General features: G+C 41.3%; 5 protein-coding genes across 7 annotated transcripts; 3 read left to right on the forward strand and 2 right to left on the reverse strand.

Moving 5' to 3' along the window:
* Window positions 1-94: 94 nt before the first annotated feature.
* Window positions 95-1,671, reverse strand: nedd8l (NEDD8 ubiquitin like modifier, like). The gene is made up of 4 exons (XM_029132048.3): window positions 1,502-1,671; window positions 1,076-1,123; window positions 906-988; window positions 95-820 (listed from the first exon to the last, which is right to left on the reverse strand). Exons 1-4 carry the CDS (start codon window positions 1,517-1,519, stop codon window positions 730-732), a joined length of 240 nt encoding a protein of 79 aa, XP_028987881.1. The 5' UTR covers window positions 1,520-1,671; the 3' UTR covers window positions 95-729.
* Window positions 1,672-1,681: 10 nt separating this feature from the next.
* Window positions 1,682-3,774, forward strand: zp3f.2 (zona pellucida glycoprotein 3f, tandem duplicate 2). Its single transcript, XM_029132047.3, has 10 exons — window positions 1,682-1,835; window positions 1,908-2,001; window positions 2,094-2,278; window positions 2,357-2,460; window positions 2,534-2,625; window positions 2,692-2,872; window positions 2,950-3,055; window positions 3,120-3,208; window positions 3,379-3,470; window positions 3,558-3,774. Exons 2-10 carry the CDS (start codon window positions 1,935-1,937, stop codon window positions 3,689-3,691), a joined length of 1,050 nt encoding a protein of 349 aa, XP_028987880.1. The 5' UTR covers window positions 1,682-1,835; window positions 1,908-1,934; the 3' UTR covers window positions 3,692-3,774.
* A 539-nt stretch (window positions 3,775-4,313) lies between these two features.
* On the forward strand, window positions 4,314-6,286 carry LOC114844802 (zona pellucida sperm-binding protein 3-like). Of its 2 annotated transcripts, none has more exons than XM_055503719.1 (10): window positions 4,314-4,473; window positions 4,570-4,736; window positions 4,802-4,908; window positions 5,013-5,101; window positions 5,206-5,386; window positions 5,465-5,570; window positions 5,646-5,731; window positions 5,819-5,910; window positions 5,973-6,054; window positions 6,142-6,286. In XM_055503719.1, exons 1-9 carry the CDS (start codon window positions 4,332-4,334, stop codon window positions 6,035-6,037), a joined length of 1,035 nt encoding a protein of 344 aa, XP_055359694.1. In that variant the 5' UTR covers window positions 4,314-4,331; the 3' UTR covers window positions 6,038-6,054; window positions 6,142-6,286. The 2 variants fall into 2 exon arrangements, with proteins under 2 accessions (XP_055359694.1, XP_028988239.2); XM_029132406.3 differs by having other exon boundaries at window positions 5,973-6,046.
* A 148-nt stretch (window positions 6,287-6,434) lies between these two features.
* LOC114844803 (RING finger protein 212B-like) lies at window positions 6,435-11,841 on the forward strand. Of its 2 annotated transcripts, none has more exons than XM_041068217.2 (13): window positions 6,435-6,731; window positions 7,290-7,399; window positions 7,511-7,567; window positions 7,644-7,693; window positions 7,838-7,944; window positions 8,038-8,140; window positions 9,494-9,522; window positions 9,606-9,646; window positions 9,776-9,800; window positions 9,889-9,955; window positions 11,335-11,392; window positions 11,466-11,496; window positions 11,572-11,841. In XM_041068217.2, the coding sequence occupies exons 1-13, from the start codon at window positions 6,685-6,687 to the stop codon at window positions 11,645-11,647; spliced, it is 801 nt and encodes a 266-aa protein (XP_040924151.1). In that variant the 5' UTR covers window positions 6,435-6,684; the 3' UTR covers window positions 11,648-11,841. The 2 variants fall into 2 exon arrangements, with proteins under 2 accessions (XP_040924151.1, XP_040924150.1); XM_041068216.2 differs by having other exon boundaries at window positions 7,511-7,563; window positions 7,644-7,718.
* A 135-nt stretch (window positions 11,842-11,976) lies between these two features.
* Window positions 11,977-16,652, reverse strand: homeza (homeobox and leucine zipper encoding a). Its single transcript, XM_029132405.2, has 3 exons — window positions 16,263-16,652; window positions 15,505-15,594; window positions 11,977-15,149 (listed from the first exon to the last, which is right to left on the reverse strand). Exon 3 carries the CDS (start codon window positions 15,120-15,122, stop codon window positions 13,131-13,133), a length of 1,992 nt encoding a protein of 663 aa, XP_028988238.1. The 5' UTR covers window positions 15,123-15,149; window positions 15,505-15,594; window positions 16,263-16,652; the 3' UTR covers window positions 11,977-13,130.
* Window positions 16,653-20,326: the final 3,674 nt, after the last annotated feature.

Below are 20,326 nucleotides of genomic sequence, written 5' to 3' on the forward strand. Positions count from 1 at the left end.
TGTTTTTGCTAAATGTGAAGCTGTCTGTTTCACACTTCACTTTATATCAAAGCAGGGATGTGCAGAAGTAGTTAAAGGACTTTGCAACTAAACCTCTTGTTGTAGTTTTTAATTACAGATCTTTTACTCCATATAGAACCATCTTCCTTTCTTTATGAATATATAACTTGGATTTTTCCTGCTTCAGAAAGACCCTCATTGCCATGGAGGTTTAATGATGACATGTGCTCACATCAGAGTAAACTATAACCTACAGTTGACTGAAATGACTCAAACTGTTTAATTCTGAAACCAATGTCTATTAACCTCAGTTTATCAAGACAGATTTCTGAAAGAACTGTCTTCAGTCGTATACATTACCTGTATTCTGTCAGTATGTAGCTGTGTGTGTGTGTGTGTGTGTGTGTGTGTGTGTGTGTGTGTGTATTATGACAACTCTTAACTTGAACGTTTGAGCATTTATTCACAAGCAAAGTGAACCTCAGTGTTCTCAAACTGTCCCTAGTACTGCATAAACACACAGGTCAACTTGGCTCAAGGCCAGTGTGGGTTTACAAAAGACATTTACGGAAAGGAATTAGAACGTCCTTATGGTTAACTTGTTTGAACAACCCAGGAGCATGGGATTCAGAATCTCTGTGCTGTGGGGAGACAGCACCAAGTCTTGGCACACAGCTGGCCCCATGGAAACAGCGACTCATGAGAGAAGAGGCGTAAGCGTCAGGTATTCTAAAGCGTTGAGCCTCCTCTTAGTGCCAACACAAGATGAAGCACTGAGCCTCCCTGGATCTTGTAGTCTGCTGCTGTCTTCTCATCATTCCTGAGGGGAAGAGCACACATGATTTAGAGGACAATGCATCTTTCCGTTGCCATGATGGAAGGCTGTTCACAATGGAAGAGCTTACATCTGTTTTCCACTGTAGATGAGCCTTTGCTGCTGAGGGGGTATTCCTTCCTTCTCTTCAACCCTTTCTTTAATTCGCTCCACCTTCAGGTATGCAAACATAAAACATTTGAACACATATTACGAAAGACTTTATTGATTCACTATAGGAACCTAATTTCATTCTTTCACCTTGTCTGTGGGCTCAATGTCGATCTCTATTTCTTTTCCAGTGAGAGTCTGAAACAAAGTTTTATCATTGATATATCAAACAAGTGCCAGCAAACACCATTTTATTAAAAAGCAAAAAAAGTACTAAATTCTGCATTGTTCAATGAAACGTCGAGTTAGCAAGCTATCAAAACAGAGCTGCTAGGTGACTGAATACTGAAGTATTGCTATACAATTAACATGATATTTGCAACGTGGTACCTCATCTTAAAATTCATCCAAAAAGCAGACTAATTTTAAACTGTTAACACTCCGAATCAGATTAAGCAATAGCACAATTGGTGCTGATCTCCCGGCCCCGAAATCTGTTAGCAAAGCGGGGGTAATGTTAGCTGGCTCCTCAGCAACAGTAGCGACCAGCCGGCATGAATTAAACACAGGTCTTACCTTAACTTTTATCAACATGTTGACTATGTAATACAATTCAAAATAACAAGAATGGTTTACAGAGTAACGCACTTTATTAACTAGCGAATTATAACCCACTTGTCGACCTGACTCTAGTTTACTTCCTGTGTAACATCCTAAATGTCCCAACTGCTACCAGCAAACGTTCCGCTTTGATCAAAATATACTTCAGTTATGAGTAGTTTTCCCTCCTTTCCTTTATGTAGGATAATGCGTATTATTTCATACGGCTATTGTATTTTGTGAGAAACAACTAGTGGTAGCGCCAGTACGACACCAGCACCAATGTTGCCGCAAACAGGACGCGCAGAGTGTAAGATTTATTGCTTTTACTCAGGTGCGGTGCATTTGGCTAATTAGGCTAAAAGTCTATAACGTGTTCCAGGTCCAACGTGTCGATGATTATTCAGTCATGCGGCTGCGTCTGTGTGTTAGTGTGACGGTACTGGTTGTTTTTGCCACTGCTACCGTTGATGCAGGTATTTTCTAGAGACGCATGTTGACATTTGACCAGCTTTAATTGCAATGAGCGTGTCAAGTACAAAAACTGATGATGAGATTTTGTTTGCAGATATTGAAGTAGCTTGTGAAAACAATTCCGTAAACATTACATGGAGGATCGGTGCAGAGCTGGTGCCAAACGCCGCTCGCTTCTTCCTCGGCAGCTGCATGCCCTCCCAGCTGGAGATCATGCCCACTGGTGAAGGGGCCGTGCTGTTCAACTACCAGTTCACCGAATGCAAATTTAAAAGACGGGTGATGTACAACCAATACTTGGATCAAATCACTTTAAGGCATCGTGTATTTTATTAATCTCTTTTTCTCCATCTACAGATAAGCGGAAAAAATGTGACTTATTTTAATGAACTGACTTACAGACCTTATGACAAGTCAAAACCTGCAGCCTTTGCTTATCCCATTAAGTGTGTTTATAAAAGGTAAGTCGTTGTTGGGATGCATTTTCAGTTTAAAGCTCAAGTGTGACAGTTATTTGCCCTGTTACTTTTTCAGACCTGAGGGTTGGAATTTCCCAATTCTGAACCCTGGAGCGGGTGTTTCTGAAGGTCGAGGTAGTCTGATCTTCCACATGGCTCTCCTTAATGGTGAGTTCTTTGACTGCCTAATTAAGCGCACATTTAGACATATTCTAAAATTGTTTTACTTTACAGAACATTTGACAGGTGCATCCATGACCAACGTCGTCCATCTGGGCTCTTTAATGCCAATATGGGCGGCGGTGGAGCAAAAGTCTCACCAGCCTTTGGTGCTGCTCATGGAGGAATGTGTGGCAGCCGCTACATCAGAGTTGCAGCCTGACAGCCAGGTTTACCCCATTATTGGCAATAAGGGGTAGGATTTAGATACTGCTTATTCTTTAGTGACTGTACTGGAACTGTCCTGATATTAAATATAAAATCCTTTTTTAGATGTCTTCTGGAAAGCCTGAGGGGAACCGCGGTGTTCCTTCCTCGTTACCGCTCGTCTGCACTCATCCTCTACATACAGTCCTCCAGGTTTGGTCTTGGGGAGAAGGTAGGTAGAGGGCTACATGGTAGTTGGTGTCAGTAAAATCAGTTTAATTATTTGTGTTCCCCAGGTGTACATCCACTGTAAACTAGTTGCATGGGATCCTGAAGATTTCAATGAAAGCAAGAAAGCTTGTCATTATGTTAAGGAATCTAGAAGGTAATCTTGAAGGTTGTGCTGTAGTTGTACGTTTTGAGAGGAAAACTGTCTGACTGTGCTGATCTGATACAAAATAAATGAAATGCAATCTGCTCACCTCCTAAGATAAAACGGTGTATTTTTAAAAAAGAGTACTGTATAATACTAACTACCGGTTGCGTCTTTCACAGATGGGACCTGCTTGATGACCCATCTCAGAGCTCCATCTGTAGCTGCTGTGACTCAACCTGCAAGTCCCACGCCAAAAGAGCAGCTAGCTGGGGTACATTGTGTTTGGCAGCGTGGTTATTTATGAGCTGTGCTTATTTCACATGAATTTCTTTTATTCTTTATTTTTTCATATTTGTAGATTCTCAGACCCTGATGCACAATTCAGTGTTGGGACCTCTGGTCATTGTGGATCCATCTGCTTTCAAGGCCCTTGAACCTTCAGTTGATCCAGCTGAGCTTTTGTCTAACAAAGTTCCTTTTGTTTTAACATGATGGAATGTCTGAACACTGGACAAGGGGATTAAAGTGGAATATTGTAATCAAAACAGTTGTACAATAAAATATTTTGTTGGGAACTTCTGAGTTTTTACTTTTTATTTTATTCCATGTGTTATAAGTGGTTAATCTTATCTACATTTCCCCATTGTGGGATTAATAAACTCTAATACAATTTTGTAGGTGAGATAAGATCAATGTGCATTGCAGCCAGTTCTGCTTCATATTGTTTATCCTCTAAGCATTAAGTAGATCTTTATTTAGGTTTCAATGAGAACTTACAGTAAGCAATTATAATAAAATCTCTAAAGATGTGTTTTATTTAGTTATGCTTATTATTTGGTGATTCATCTTTAAGGCTGCAAACAAGTGCCCCTTTGCTGAAGGTGTAACAGGGTTATAATGCTGTTAACCTTGTCATTAAAAGTTAGAAATTAATTCTATTTTAATAAATGCTATAAATTATAAATGCTATAAAAATGTTGTGATTCTGTGAAGACTCACATTTGTTATCTAAATGCGAGCAGTTTGTAGCCACTCAACATGAATCTGTGCTGTGTGGGAAAGACCCACATTAACTGAACACATTCACATATCAAGTGACTGATGCCTGGGGTTCGTGGCACACACCAGGTGAATGAGGTTAATTATGCTGATGTGTTCCAGTCTAAGGGATAAGAGCACTCACAGCAACAGCTGTGGCTGCTCAGCCATGATGGCTTTGTTTTGGCAAGGTGCAGTGCTGTTGAGTTTGGCAGCTGCTGGTTCAGTTTATGCAGGTAATTTAGCATTGTGGTGTCTTGTTTTAGTAAATCACAACCAGAATTAGGCAGATATTTGCATGCTCTTTATGATCTTCATCATTCTACTTGCAGACATGAAATTGAACTGCTGGCCTGATTTCGTGATGCTGGTGTGGACAGAGAGCAGGTCACAGGCTGACTTTGCACGGTTTCGTCTCGGTAACTGTTCCCCGACTAGTTTCACAGCTAGTGAGGCTGTTTTCAATGTGTACTTCAGTAACTGTAACTTCAGGAGACTGGTGAGTAGCATAATTATCACAAATCATTGTTGGCAAATCACCTTAATGACATTTGATCCTTGTAGATAACTGGGGATCGATTAATGTACACAAATGAACTGAGCTACGTTTCCTCTCCTGGTTCTGACCTGGCACATACTATAACTCATCTAGTTGTCTGTTCGTATAAAAGGTTAGATGTTAATTTTATTTTCTTGCATTTGAGCTGAATATTAAGGTAAATGTATCTCATTGTACACATGCACTTCTGCACTTACGTGATTTTGATTTACACAGGCCCAAAGGCTGGCGTCCTCAGATTTATGATGCTGTGTTCAATACTTACAGTCAAGGACATCTAGAGTTCCACATTTCACTTGGGAGTGGTGAGTTCTCAGATAAGACAGTGATCCTCTAAAATGCAAAACAGTTCTATAGTGACTCCTACAATTCTTGTGGTTTATTTCGTCTTTCTGGCTCATTCTCCTAGATGATTTCTCCAGCCCTGCTGCCTCTACTACATTTCCACTGGGCTCCTTAATGCCCATCATGGCCAGTGTGGAGCAGAAGGCCCATCACCCTTTGCTGCTGCTTTTGGAGGAATGTGTAGCTACCACTACACCAAAGTTGCAGCCAGACAGCAAAGTCTACCCACTAATTACCAATAAGGGGTATTGTCATTTTACTGAAAATATGTATGTTTGCTTGATTGAACACAATGAGTCACAAAGTCATATTAAATTATACAGATGTCTCGTGGACAGTAAGACATCACACTCTACATTTAAACCAAGGAAAAAAGCATCAGAGATTCATCTGGCCCTTCAAGCCTTCAGGTTTGCTCTTGGACAAGAGGTAAATTGGTCACACACTTTTTTTTTTAAATCTTTCCGTTCAATGCTTAAATATCCAAACCTGTTCCTTGTGCAGGTATTTATTCATTGCCAGCTAGGCGTTTGGGATCCTGCTGATCTTGATCCTGCCAAGAAGGCCTGCCACTATGTCAAACATCATGGGTATCTGGAATATTTAATTTTTACTTTAATTTACTTTTTTTTAATATCTTAAAATTGAGACTTACACTCTCATTCAATCTCATTCAGCTGGGAGCTAATGGATAATCCTAAAAAAAGCAATCTATGCAACTGCTGTGACTCTACCTGCAAGTCTAGAAGCCTGAGGAGCATAGCACCAGGTACGCATGTGACATGTGGAACGACTCAGTCTTCATCTGTGCTAAAGCTGTTGTTTTTGTAGGGACGCTTGGGATGGTACACAATGCGCTCCTTGAGCCACAAATCATCACCGAGGGGATTTCCTGAAGCATTAAAGTAAAGAAGTACATTTTACATGTCGGTTGTCTGTCTGTCCTTAGTTTCTCTTTTTTTGAAGTTTTACTTATTTTTCTTTTTCTTTTTCGTTCTAGAGAAAAGCATTCCTATTATCTACCAGCTCCTCAGTGTGAATTGGGTTTTTATTTTTCTAACCGTGAAGCACGTGCTTGTTTTCTCATCCATCCAGATGTGTAACCAAATTGCTCTGAACTCAAATTAAACCGGTTTTCTACAATATGCTGGGTTAGTTTGACTGTCCTTACACACATTAATCAAAATAAAACAAACATTTTGTTAAACATCTGTATGTCAGGTGAACACAATTGACAATTAAAAAAAAACCTGCAAGCATGTAATTAGCACTGTCTGGTGGTAGCTGTAATTTACTAAAATCTTATAAAATATTAACTTTCACCGAAATAAATCACTTCCTTGATATTTGTCGGCGTTGTTTTAATTCAGTGGCTTGTATAAACTTTACTAATTTGTACCTCTACAACTTGATTAGAAAGTTTATCAGTTAGTATATTCACGTATTTGTAATTTAATATTGACAAAGGCTAAACATTAATAGTGATATTTTGACATACCTTTTATTTTTAAAAGTCAGTGATGTAATCGTGAACCTGTTAGTCATGAGAGGAAAACAACATATGGTTTATACAGTAGCTAGGAGGCACGGGTAAGCTACAGTAACTGTTACAGTGTTCACTCAGACTGTGACTTAGACGACTGGTAGCTAATATAAGAAAACAATCTTAGGTCACATACACAATATTTAAATCCTGATGCCTGATCTCAGATTTGTACTATCTAGCCAAATATTATTTGCTCATTAACGCTAGCTAGCAAATTTAGCTAGCCAGCTGCGTGCGGAAATTAAAATATTTGTAATAATTGAAACAATAATTGAACAGCGGATGGTAGATGCATGCGTCACGTCTCATTTCTCACGAATACAAATTATGTAATTATTTTAATCCGAAATATCGCTAATTGAAAACAAGTGGTGTGGTTTTACCCTGTTAACAAACACACGATGCGATCTTTGTCAGTGCGCTTAACCCCACGTGCATTACTCTACAATCATTACAATAAACTCAAAATGAGCTACCTATAAAAACACAAAACTAATGCGTAGTCTACACAGAAGCTGCTAAAAGACGGGGATCTTCAGTTCATCCTTTGTATTTGACCTCCACCATTATAACAGTGTGACAGCAGTTTTGTCTGTAGACAGCTTATTAAAGATGAACTGGTTCCACTGTAACCGGTGCTTCACCAAAAGAGGGAGCAAGTTTGCTGTGTCCAGTTGTGGCCACATCTGCTGTGAGGCATGCATTACTCCCAGTAAGACACTTGTATTCTATTTACATTTATATAATTCTGAAGTTAATTTGTTTCTACTTCTCAGACACAGTCCAGGCTACTTCAACTGCTTTCCATTGTCTTTTTCCTCAGAGCAATGCAGTGTGTGTGGTGTCAGTTGTAGTTATCTGGCCATCACTGATGAGGTTGGTGAGTCTGATGAATATAGTGTAGGTCGCTGTTTGATGCAACAAAGTCATTATATCAACACAAATTCATATTTTAGATGAAGCCACAGGAAAAATTGTACTTCAAGGACCCCATGGAGCTCATCCAGTTACGGTTGGAGCACATATCACAGGCCTGTCCTCTTTAATCACTAGCAGGATCTGTGCACAAGGGTCTATAGAAAATACTGTATATCATATGAAATGAAAATATAATGTGTTTATGTAACTGTGCAGTATTCATTCCATTTAGATTGCACTTTTTCAGAGGACACAGATGGAGATGATCACAGCTCACTTCAAGCATAAGTTTAGTGAACTGGAACGGCATCTAAAGGAAGTAACTGAGCTGGACCACAGGTGATTTCATGACCTGGTGTCATTTCACTGTAGATGTTAGAAGATAAAGTCCTGACTCTATTCTTCTGCTATGCTTCTAACATCTATTCTAAGGAAACTGGGCAAGCTGAAAGGTGAGAATGCTGAATTAAAACAGCAGCTTTTAGAGCTCAAAAGAGAGAATGCTGAATTAAGGAAGCCACTTTCTCAGATGAGGGTGAGTGTTCCAGAATTGCTTCACGAAATTCACTTTATTTATCGAGTTATTAATTAAACAGCCTGCTCAAGTAGGATATGATCAAGTTTCAAGATTCAGAAAACTTGTTTTGTCTAATTGTTTTGCACACATTGATTTCTGTCAGAGTTGCAGGTACATACAAGGAAGTATAGGAAATTTAAAAATGGTAACATGTATACACACACATTCACATCAAAATTACTAGCTAACTATTACAAGATTGAAGGTTTACCCTAACAGAGAGAGGAGGAATTGTACAGACTGATGGCCACCAGTAGAAAGGATCTCCGGTGGCGTTCTGTGGAGCACCTAATACTGATCAGCCTCTGGCTGAAGGTGCTCCTCTGTCCGGCCAGCACACTATGTAGGGGGTGGGAGGTGTTGTCTAGGATAGAGAGGACCGGACCAGCATCCCCCTCTCAGCTACAGCATGTAGGGGTCCAGCTCCACCCACAGAACAGAAGCAGCCCTCCTGATCAGTTTGTCCAGTCTGTTACTATCAGCTACATTCATGCAGACCACAGCGTAAAACACTACACTGGCCACCACAGACTCATAGAACATCCTCAGCATGGAGTTGCAGACATTAAAGGACCAGATCCTCCTCAGGAAGTACATCCTGCTCTGAGCCTACACAGCTGAGGAGTTCTTTTTCCAGTCCCAGTCCAGTTTATTGTCCAAGTACACTCCCAGGTATTTGTACTCCTCCACCTATCCTTTTTAATAGTGAGAGGGGTGACAGTTTTATTCAGTTAGAAGTGGTTCTGTCTACACCAGTCCACAAAGCTGTCCACCACTCCCTGATACTCTGTGACGTAACCACCCTGGATCCTACAATAGCAGAGTCATCAGAAAACTTCTGGAGATGACAGGACTCTAAGTTGTACCTTAGGTCTGAGGTGCACATGGTGAAGAGAAAGGGAAACAGAACTGTCCCCTGTGAAGCTCCCTTAGTGCAGATCACTGTGTCAGACACACAGTTCTGCAGACGTCCAGGATCAGCCTCTCAAAAGTCTTTGTGATGTAAGAGGTCAGAGCCACGGGTCTGTAGTCATTGACGACTCTGGGACGTGGTGTCTTATTCATTGGCACGATGCATGACTTTCTCCGCCAAAGAGGAACTCTCTTCAGATGCAGGCTCAGGTTGAAGATGTGCTAGAGGACACCACATAGCTGGGAAGCACAACCTTTCAGCACCCTTGCTGGACTTTGATTTCTGTATGTTCTTGATCAAGTGAATTGGTGCTATATAAAATAAAGTAATTTAATTGAATAAATTAAAAGTCTAGTCTGATACATTAGACTTTATATTTAATTGCATGTTTTTCACAGGTTTCTCGTGGGTCATTCCAGATAGATGGGTAAAGACCAGCTTCTTTAACTTTGTTTACACATCTTACAGTATTTCATTTTTTATTACTGTAAATTATTGGGTTCTATGTAGCAGTCAAAGGGTGTCCCTCCCTGTGGCTGTCACCCCCCCAGGTAAAACCAGATTGAAGTTACTCATATGTGTTTTTTTTTTCTGGCCATTTTCATTTTTTTTAATTTTTACTTTAAAACTTAAAAAACTTTAAAACTTTACTGAGAATGTGTGCTTGTTATCTTTTTCAGTTACCCCTCATTCAAGATCTATTAGGTATGATTTTGATTTGCTGTATTTTCACATATCTGTACTTCACACAATAAGTTCCTAATATCCTCACTCAAATATGTCTGGATCTCAGTTACTTAGGTTCATCTGAGTCCCAGGGGTGGGCCAGAGACCGAGGTCCCAGTTTGTCCTCCCTGACAGTAAGTGACCTAGTTATGTTGTCTTTGTGTTATACGTTTAAACATGAAATCAATGTTCGAATTTAAGTATAGTGAAGTTAAATGTGTCTACACTAATTATTCAGCAGTCACACAAGTCCCTTAGTAACCAGTATTAGTCATAGACAGGAAATTTTGAGGGAGAAAAGACTGGTTATTGCAGTTATGTGGTGGGCCATTACAGAGGTCTGTTTTGCCTTGTGATTACAATAGAGGTCTACCTTGGATTTTTTACCATCACGTTTCCCTGTCTTGTTGAGAGGATAAAACATGATCTTCAGCCTGTGTTTGGATAATCACATCTGGACATTGCTGCAGATTTGAGCATTTACACATATAGTGCACAGCCAGTGGCCTGTGTAAAACCTGGCACTACAGTTGCTCTCTCACATGCTCCTTAGCTTTGTAACGTCCAGAGAAGTTCATGGGTCATGATGAACTGGAAAAACTCACTATGATGTGGTGAGAGCACACTTCATCCACTGAGTCAATGAAATTAGATTAAAGACCAAGATGTTTAGATATATTTGTCAAACTATGGCTAACATAGTACAGTATCTCTTTTCTAAATTTTTTATTTTATCTTGTCATGTGACAACACTGAGGAAATGACCAATTTAAAGACTCTACAGCTTAATAGCAAAATAGATCATCACAGACATTAATTTCTAAACCACTAGTCAAAGTGAGTACACCCCTACAGTAAGTGAAACTGCGCTTCAGCCCGTTGGCCAACACCAGCAGTTGTTTAACAGGACAGGTGTCACTCACAACAGGTCATGCCATTGGTGACCAAAGAAGCCGCTTAGACCATACGCCCCACACTGCTTCACATTGGTCTACATGGCTGCTGTCCCAGGAGGAAGCCTCTTCTAAAGATGATGCAAACAGTCTGAAGACAAGCAGACTAAGACCATAGATTAGTGGAACCATGTGTTGTGGTGTGATGAGACCAAAGATAACTTATTTGGTTCAGATGGTGTCAAGCATGTGTGGCAGCGAACAGGTGAGCACTACGTAGACCAGTGTGTCCTGCCTACAGTGGTGGGAGAGTCCTGGTCTAGGTGCTAACGGCAGTGGGAGCTACGGTTCATGGAGGGATCATCCCCTGCCTTCACAGATTAGGCTGCAGGGCAGTACTCTAATATACTGTATGTACAGTCACTACATGGTCTCAAAGTGTCATTTCTTCAATGTCATATGACAAAATATAATAAAATATTTACAATTAATTATTGTAAATATTAATAATAATTTAAAAAGAGAGATATTTTATACATGTATATCACTATCTCTAGTACCTACCTCAAACTTTAAATTGAACTATCTTCTCATTTGGTCTTTTCCCTTTTGTTCGTCAGACTCCTGGACCAGCTGCCTCTGTTTCCAGACACAGTTCTCTTCAGGAAAACTTACACAGTGAGTTTGTAAACTGCTTTTGAAGATTGATAATACATTTTAATCATATTAAAAATCTTCCATTTGGTTAAAGGAACACCTACATCCTTCAGCAGCAGTGCAAGGTAGGAGATGCTGTGCTATGACACACTGTAGAATGTTGTTAGTAGCTGGGTGACTGTAAATTTTGTTGTCCTCAGAACACATCGGCAGACTCCTAATGCTTTCCAGTTCCACTTCACCAGTGACTTATCAACACAGTCCCCTAGTATGTAATGTCAATTCTGGAGATGTTTTGTCAGTGTAGGAGTTTTTGGTTTTACTTTGTTTTGTCTAATTGATTTCGTCTTGTTTAGTTTTTTAATTTCAGTTTATCTGTGATCATTTAGAAAAGATGTTAAACCAATGTTTACATGGACAGTGTTCTGAATTTACCATGTGCTTAAATGAATTAAACTTAATTAAGCAAATTTTCTTTTTCAAAATTGCTTCTGCATATTACTTTCAATGTTTTATCAGAATAGGTGAGAAATTCAATAATAGAGCTAAAATCAGCTAAAATGAAAACATCACAGACACAAAAGAACACAGCTGACACACATGACTAAAAAAGCTAATTCTTTACTGGTTTCCAGTGACACATCTGTGCAAATAAGATTTTCCTTTAAACAAGATAAAAAAATACATCAAAAACATCAACTATTGTACAGGTGTTGTGGATATTCCCTCCATAACATGACACTTGTATTAGCTTTTAATGGCTAAAGGAAACTGTTTGTCAACAGTGGGATCCTCTAAACTCTGTCCAGACATTTCTACTTAACTGGAACTAAACTGACTATATTTAAAGTAAACTTGACATTCTGCAAGTCAACTACGAAGTACTTTAAAGTGTGGAGCTTTTCTTCTTGGAAACACAGTAGTGTGTGAAGTAATAAATACACAAACAGACAATAAAAACCTAAGTTTGGACTACAAGTCTTAAACAGGTCATGGTAAATGTCCTTGACGCTTCCAAAGCATCTGGACCCTCATCTCATGTAGTTTGTCCATCATAAGGTCACATATTAAGACAAGACATATAAAATACTGACTGTAAATCAAAACAGGAGTTGGCAAATTTGATATCTGTGTGCATTGGATAGCATTCACTGTAAAAGGTGCAGTTAGATATAAGCAACCAAACTACTCAAATAATAAATGAAATATTACAGCAGACGGGCCGACAGTATTGGTTATGCATTTCAGAAATTTGCTTTAGATATGAACAGTGAGATGGAACAATATTTTCTCAAAAGGGTTAAATTCAAGGTTTCAGTCTTAAGGGCTCAACAAGGACACTGTAGGATCTGAGCTTCCATGAAACACATAATTTACTGAATATAATGACAGCAGGCTTTACACCCAAAGTGCAAGATGACATTTTAAAGTGTACATCTCCAGTGTGCTTTTCATGATAAGGAATTATTGGCTGTAAAGGAATGATGATGATCACTCAACTATTTTCTGAAGCAGATACAGGTGATGGTAGATTTCTTTGCTGCCATAGTCAGGTATCAAAAATACAACCAGTTTAAATATAACTAAACTAAACAAAAATTACAGCAAACCTCCACATGTATTAGGGTAAGCAGGTAATGCAACGTGTGTGTGTGTGTGTGTGTGTGTGTGTGCGCTTTTATCAATGGATCTTACTAATATGCACCAATTCAAATATTTTATACCAAAGTAGTAATTATGCCAATTGTGTTCATGTTTTTCAGTCTGATTCCAGTGTCTCCATAGTAATATTAGGTTCTTCATGAGCAACATTCTGGGCTTCGAACCAATCACGTACTTGCTGGTAACTCATTTTTGATTTCTTGCATAGAGAGTCGAGGTCTTTTTCATGCAGCGACCCTGTTGACAGGTAATACATTAACAACGGCTGGGTGTCAGGAGAATCCCCACTCGGCCCATTTCCTTGAAATCTCCGTTTGCGGTGACCTCCAACGCGAGCGGATGCTCCAGAAACACTTCCATTTGTGAAACCATTGCTACTTTGGGCAGCAAGTTCTGACAAGAACTGGTCACGGACTCCCTTTACCCAGCGCAGCTGGCCGTTTTTAACTGCATATCGTGTGTCACCAAACCACTGAATAACATCAGCCCGGGGCAAACCCGTGAGCTTAACTAGTTCAGTGTAGTCTTCACTCTTGGGCCACTGGCAGCGTAGAAAGTGCTGCTTCAGCACATCCAACTGACCCTTCGTCTTTCTCGGCCGCCCTGCAGGAGTGAGAGAAGAGGATCTTGGTGTGGATAAGGAAGTCTCTGACACGTGCAAGGGTGACTGTGCAGGAATGGTTTTAGCCAAGCGAGATGATTTCTTAGACGTGCTGACACTGGCTGGAAGTGATTTGTTAGGTGAGGCCGGCAGTGGTGAGCTGCCGGGGGAGGAGTAAGACGACATCAATATATCTGGTGACTGTGAAACATCTGGCTCAACCTTTGAGACCTTGGTTAATTGTAAGGGCTGTTCTTCCCTTTGTTCAGCATCTTTAAAAGTGTCCCCATCGCCCGAAAGCTCCTTCACTGAATCACACCCTGCCTCAAGGACCTTTTCTCCAAATGCCTCCAGGCTGTTCGACAAAAAGGTCTGAAAGAAATGTGAGTTTCTAATCCCATTGCTACGCGCTCCCTCAGGGCCCTTCAGGCCGTTGGGCTGACGAGCCTTTTGATTGACCAGGGAAAGAGGCTGAGTTTGTTGATCATGTTTACCTCCCACAATGGTGTGTTGAGAATAGTTCTGGGCTGCTGCCAGGCTGCCTCGGCCAACCCTAAGCTGGTAACGGCTGTCACTGAACCATTTACGAATGTCGTTGCGGCTCAGCCCGGTTTCTTCCTGTAAACGCCTTAGCTCCGCCTCTGCAGGCCAATTCTCTCTCAGGAAGCTTTTCCGAAGAGCAGCAAGCTGGGCTTTTGACTTTTTATAACGCCCATGGCGGTGCTGTTGTGAAGGCGACTCTGAAAGGTCGAGGGAGATACCAGCTGTACTTACAGGCACATCTGCTGGCGGGCGGTAAAAGTAGGAATCCTGAGGAGGTGGCAAGGTTGAACTGAAACATGGGGCAGCGGGTTTGACTGGCTTGTAGACATCTGGTGACTCACATTTTGGTTTGGTCTTTTTGGGGGCAAAGCTTGAAAAATCATCCTCTGCACCATCATTGTCTTTATCCTCATTTATTAGCTCCTCACAACCTTTGCTGTTGGGACTCAATTTGGCTTCTTCAGTTGTTTCAGTAGAATCCTCATAGAGCTCAGGCACTGCCAGTTTACGTCGCGTCTCCTCTATCTCCTCTGAGGACCAGCTAATGCCATATTTAATTCTCTGCACCATGAACCACACCTTAACTTTGTCCAGTGGCAAGGCACATACCCGGGCAAGGCTGTTAACATCACGGGACGATGGGTATGGAAATATGTTAAAGGCTTGAACCAGTTCTGGGATCGTGTCCAGTTCACGGGTCTGATCCGATTGTGTCCACACCAATTTGAGTCCTTCAGATACCAGAGGCAGGCACACAACAGAGTTGTGGTTAGTGGTGAAACTAGCCACGCCACCATTGTTACTCTCAGCCGAATTGTCAGAGTGTTCCAAATCTTTAGAGGATGCTTTATTTTCATATTCTGTCTTTGTTACTTTTCCCTCCAAAGGCTCCTTCATGGATAGAAGTTGTCCATTTCTGCCGTTTTGTTCCCCGTATGTTGCCATCTGTCTTCTTATAACAGGTTGTTTCACCTAGAAAATAAAACACCATTTTAGCTGCTGATACATTTTGTTTGTTGTCACCCTCACACATTAGGGCCAGAAATCTTCTTCTCAGAGTCCGTTCCACAGTGCAGTGTATGATAGTTGGGGAACTTTCCGCTCTCGTTCATTCTCACAGTCTATTATATGACAGCTGTTTCCCCTCCCCCCGTTTTGCACTCCCATTCTGAACTCCCAGTGAAACTAGTCGTATAGTCTTGGTCCACACTCTTGGACTGGGTCCCCTCCCCCAGAGTGTGGTGACTTTTGTTTTGTGTGAGTGGGGGGAGATTGGTGTGTAAAGAGTGGGGATCGCTGACAAACCCTTCAAAGTCTGCTTTCTCACCCTTCGCAGCTGGGCTTTGTTCCACTTCCAAGTTCTCAGTCCAAAAATGTAAGTGTAGCCTCTTCACGAGATGGATACATCAACATAAACCTGTGGAGGCAGGAAATGAGTCTTGTTACTCCAGTCTAGACACACACATCACTAAAATTCACACATTCATTCTATTTCTATTCTTCTATTCCATTAACACTATATCTTGTGATGAGCAACAGGTGCCATGTTGTTGGTTTGGAAGTTAAGGTGGAGGCTGTAGAACGGACCATTCAAGGCTTTGATCAGCATTTGGTATTCTGTGGCGTCTCCTTCAGATCATGGCTTAGGGAGAACTGCTGACGGCTCAGTGTCCTCTCCAGCCCCGTGCTCGTCGGGACGGGCTTTTAATGTAGGACAGTGGAGGAGATGTTGCGTATTTACCTCGGACGTTACGCCACGGTCCACATTTAGGTCGCTGGGCCACGCAAGAAAAATCCAAGTGTACCAAAAATAATAGCGAACAACGCTGACATCGCTGTTAGTCAGTCGTGGGATGGAAGCAGACTTTAGCCTCCCGGCTGTTAGTGTTACTTTAACGAGCGCCAGGAGCGTGTTTTACTCTATTTCTCTGTTCGGGATAACAATAAACGACAGAAAGTTGCTGAGCGTGGCGGTGACAATAGCAGTACCCCGTCTCCCCCCTTATGGCGTACTAAGTAAAACACTTCACAGCACAGGCGCACTTCGCAGTCACACGAAACAGTGGAGCACAAAAATAAACTTACCGACAACGCAAAGGCAAGCTTTCACCCCCGAGGTCCACTTAACCGAGAGAAGCCCGTTACTCCTCCGTTTTTACGACCTAAGTTATGGACACGGGTCACGGAAACAACACCGTCTGTCTGTGTGACCCTTGTCTTATTTATCACCTCGACGGATTATGATCGGGCACAAAGATGCGAGGAAACCAAGTTTGTCGCCTTTCGCTCGAGTTCAGTCTTCGACCAATTCTTGTGGGAAAAGACACGGATTCGGATGGGAATCGGTGTCGCCGTTACTTCGACCTCCTCGGTCCGTCCGCTTTTGTTCTCTAACTGAGAAGTGTTTCCCCCTGTCCGGCCAGATCGAGGCGAGGCGGAGCTGAGGACCAGGAAGCACACAAGGCCCGACTGACTCCGTCTCTGTGACGGCAGCGTGGGTGTGCCCGTCTGCCGGAGCAGGCCGGGGATTGGAGGGCGGAGCCGCCTGTTTTACAGATCTGTGGCAGGAGGTGAAACGCGTCTGTCCCGTGAAAAAGCCACGAACACACGACGATCAGCGGCAATAATCACCATGTTCAATTAAATACACAATTCAGTTTATATTATGTAGATCAATAAAGAGGGTTTAAAACAAAATTTATTTAAAATAACTGCACGTGGCCTTATAAAACACAGGAATAAAATTATATAGAATAATAAAGAAAACCCTAGAAAACCCACGTAAGCAAGCACCAGGCAACATTGGAGAGGAAGACTCCAGGAAAACCAGACTCAGGCAGCCAACAAGTCTGACGGTACCTGCGAAAAGGTTTAAAGAGCACAAGACGTAGGAACCACAACCCCGGAGCCACTGAAGAATATGTCATTTGTGCTCAGTTTCCAGGTTGGTTTCTCTAATGTTTATGATTTTTCATTTCTGCTGAGATATAAAAGATATGCAGATGTACTGTTAGAACATACTCTAATACACTTTGTATAATATTATATTGTGTATACTATGTTATAACAATTATACTTATTATATTCACAACCAATGCTATGTGCTAAAATGCAGTAAAACACAAATAAAATGCTCTACCTTCATGATGCTATTATTTTAAATAAATTTTATTTCTGGAGTGCACTTATTAATGCTTATACTTCAATGCCTTAACTTTATATTTCATGTTTAACACACAGGCTTAAGCCCAATAGTATTAAATATATAATATAAAATTAAAGAAATAACTTCTGAGGTGATTTATTTTACTCTGTTCTAAAGAGAAGTCTGTTACGAAAACATCTTAAACGTGTCTTAAAAACTAAAATAGTAATATAGCACATATATAAACCCTTTCTAGGATGCAAAGCACTTTACAATCGCTTCTCATTCATCCATGCACTCTCACATTGTTTTGCCGAGCCACAAACCTTGCAGTTAGAGAACGACCTCCCTACCAACTGCGCTATTGATTGCTGCAGCTTAAAAGTGTCTTTAAACTGTGCATTGATAGTAACTACGATCTTACTGGTGGAACACACTGGTACCAAACCCTCTGACCATCAGTATTGTCCCACAAAAAGTATTGTGTTGCTTTACAAATGGTGAGAAAAATGCAGTTAATGACAAAGAGAAGGCAGACCATCATCCTACAGGTGAAACTTTTCCTTCACTCAGTAACTGGAGGAAACTGGTCTGACAGTCAGAGTCAGAGTCACCAGCTTAGAGGCAGTGACTAACAGGTCAACAGCTTCAAGCTTATCTTTACAATCTGTCATAAAACATAATTTTCAATAAAACACTGGAAAAATTAGAGTGTTCTAAAACTTAGTGTAGTATAGGGAGTACAGAAATATAGGCTGGGACCACTTGACACCTGGAGATCCAGGTTAGGAGTAAAAACCAAGTAGTGCTGGAATTTGGTTCTTGAGGATGTGATAAGAAAACGGTTCTTCCTCTGGGTAAACCCGCAGTGACAAAAAGACAGACATGCAACAGTGAGGAGAACATGGCAAGTACACACAAAGGGGTAATATACGGTCACAAACAAATACTCCTGATGTGTCCACATTAATCACAACAAACATGAAAATCTGGCAAAAATACATGTAGGAGTTAGTTTTTAAATGTAGTCAGCACATGGTTCACGTTGACATAAAGGCACAAATTCAGGTGTTGACATACAAAAATCCTCCCAAGGCACATGGACAGTATTTAATCATAGATCACAATACAATCAACAATTTGGTAAATAATTTCCTTTTAGACAAAACAAACAATATAACAAAAAATATAAGAAAAGAAACAAAATGTATGGCAAGGAAACAGCAGAGAAGATAAGTGTGGCAGAAATGACGACATCAGTAATTGACTCTTGTTTTTTTTATAGTGGAAGAATGAGGAACAAATGTTTTTGTATCAAAACAGGGGACAACTGGAAAGATTTGGCTCTGTTCTCAGGCCTTTGCCTCCTATGGTCACTCAGGTGTCTGGACAAGATGTAATGAAGGAGAACATAATGAAAGCACCAGTGGCTGCACGTCAGCAGCACTGGCAGGATGAATACATGCTGGGAGGATGGCTACAGTCAGCATGACAGGAATGTTGGTAGTGAAAGCTGGTGGCTATTTGATTAGCAACTGAATGGAATATATATGTTAAAAACGCCAATCCACTTGGACTATTCTCCCGCTTTCTCCCCCTCTAGAAGTGGTATGTGCCGTTCAGGATCCGCTCCTTATGCGAAAGGCATGGAGAACAGGTTCTGAGTCCAGCAAGTACAATAAGTTTGACACAACGGTTGTTGTTGATGTAGTGTGCGTGGTGTTGAGAAATGGAGACCGAACTATGAATGCATATGCTATTCTGGACAATGGGTCGAAGTGAGCCATCCTTCCCCACCCAGCAGCTGAGCAATTAGACCTCAAAAGGGAACCAGAGGATCTACACTTGCAGACTGTCAGACAAAAGCTACAGATGCTTCACGATGCCATGGTTTCGTTCACCATTTCTTCAGTGACTGAGCCTAACCGTGTGTTTACTATTAACTGAGCATTCACTGCAAAATGCCTAGGATTAGCAGAACACACACATCCAGTGGAGGCCTTGCAGACGAAGTATCGGCACCTGAGAGGGTTATCTTTGCAATCCTTGCACTGTGTTCGTCCTGTGTTGATGATTGGGTCTGATCATCCTCATCTGATCACCCCGATCAAACCGGTACATCTAGGGCCTCCTGGAGGGCCCGTGGCTGTGAAGACTCATTTTGTCTGGACTTGCCAAGGCCCAGCACAGGGACTGTGGTCTTCAATTGTTCATTTGAGTATTAGAGCATTAAGCTCAACATGCTCCTGTTGCCTGGACCAACACTAGGCGCTTCTCTGCTCACTGTATTGTTAAGATTCCGGGGGAGAACGCTGTGGCTGTCAGCAGTGACATCTGCGGTATGTTTCACCAGGTTAGGCTTCTACTAAATATAGTTATGAGGGTGAGGACATTAGAGAGAAGCAGTACTAGTCATTCTACGTTGACAATTGTTTGCGCAGTCTAACATCAGACGATGAGGCCAGAGTCTTTGGGGATAAATTACAGCGCATATTAGGCAACAACGGGTTCGAGATGAGACAGTGGGCGAGTAATCACTGTCATCTGCCATCTTCCACCTGAGATCCGATCGGACAGTGCTGAGCTTGTGATTAATAAAGGTCAAGAAGAGGCCTCTAAACCTTGGGCTTTGCTGGCATTGTTCCTCAGATACCCTCTGCCGTAACCCTTCGCCCCATATATCAGGTGCTTGCCAGCCAGTATGATCCTTTAGGGTTCATCGTGCCCTATACCACAAGAGCGAAAATTATTGTGCAGAGATTGTAGAACAAGAAAAGAGGTCGGGATAACCCCTCACAGTCACTGCAGTGGTGGACCATAAACCATTAGAACTCGAGTATTCAAGTATATATGTATGTTTGTATATGTATGTATATTATGTGTGCGTGTGTGCATGTGTGCATGCATGCATGCGTGTGTTCCACTGACTGATTCATATTTTGTATTTACTATAATAAGACAACTGTTTGTATTTTACTATTTTAGTCTAGTCTTTCTAATTTTA

Source organism: Betta splendens, chromosome 17, assembly GCF_900634795.4.
Source record: "Betta splendens chromosome 17, fBetSpl5.4, whole genome shotgun sequence".
Lineage (NCBI taxonomy): Eukaryota > Metazoa > Chordata > Actinopteri > Anabantiformes > Osphronemidae > Betta > Betta splendens.

Excerpts from the sequence above, each read along its gene's own strand:
- nedd8l (XM_029132048.3), bottom strand. Across the intron at positions 989-1,075 it reads ACATTGAGCCCACAGACAAG|GTGGAGCGAATTAAAGAAAG; the intron begins GTGAAAGAATGA and ends GCATACCTGAAG. Across the intron at positions 821-905 it reads ATCTACAGTGGAAAACAGAT|GAATGATGAGAAGACAGCAG; the intron begins GTAAGCTCTTCC and ends TCTTCCCCTCAG.
- zp3f.2 (XM_029132047.3), top strand. The coding sequence starts at position 1,935 with ATGCGGCTGCGTCTGTGTGTTAGTGTGACGGTACTGGTTGTTTTTGCC. Across the intron at positions 2,002-2,093 it reads CACTGCTACCGTTGATGCAG|ATATTGAAGTAGCTTGTGAA; the intron begins GTATTTTCTAGA and ends TTTTGTTTGCAG. Across the intron at positions 3,471-3,557 it reads CAAAAGAGCAGCTAGCTGGG|ATTCTCAGACCCTGATGCAC; the intron begins GTACATTGTGTT and ends TCATATTTGTAG.
- LOC114844802 (XM_055503719.1), top strand. The coding sequence starts at position 4,332 with ATGAGGTTAATTATGCTGATGTGTTCCAGTCTAAGGGATAAGAGCACT. Across the intron at positions 5,387-5,464 it reads CCACTAATTACCAATAAGGG|ATGTCTCGTGGACAGTAAGA; the intron begins GTATTGTCATTT and ends TAAATTATACAG. Across the intron at positions 5,571-5,645 it reads GGTTTGCTCTTGGACAAGAG|GTATTTATTCATTGCCAGCT; the intron begins GTAAATTGGTCA and ends TTCCTTGTGCAG.
- LOC114844803 (XM_041068216.2), top strand. The coding sequence starts at position 6,685 with ATGAGAGGAAAACAACATATGGTTTATACAGTAGCTAGGAGGCACGG. Across the intron at positions 7,564-7,643 it reads ATCTGGCCATCACTGATGAG|ATGAAGCCACAGGAAAAATT; the intron begins GTTGGTGAGTCT and ends TTCATATTTTAG. Across the intron at positions 9,523-9,605 it reads GGGTCATTCCAGATAGATGG|CAGTCAAAGGGTGTCCCTCC; the intron begins GTAAAGACCAGC and ends GGTTCTATGTAG.
- homeza (XM_029132405.2), bottom strand. The coding sequence starts at position 15,122 with ATGGCAACATACGGGGAACAAAACGGCAGAAATGGACAACTTCTATCC.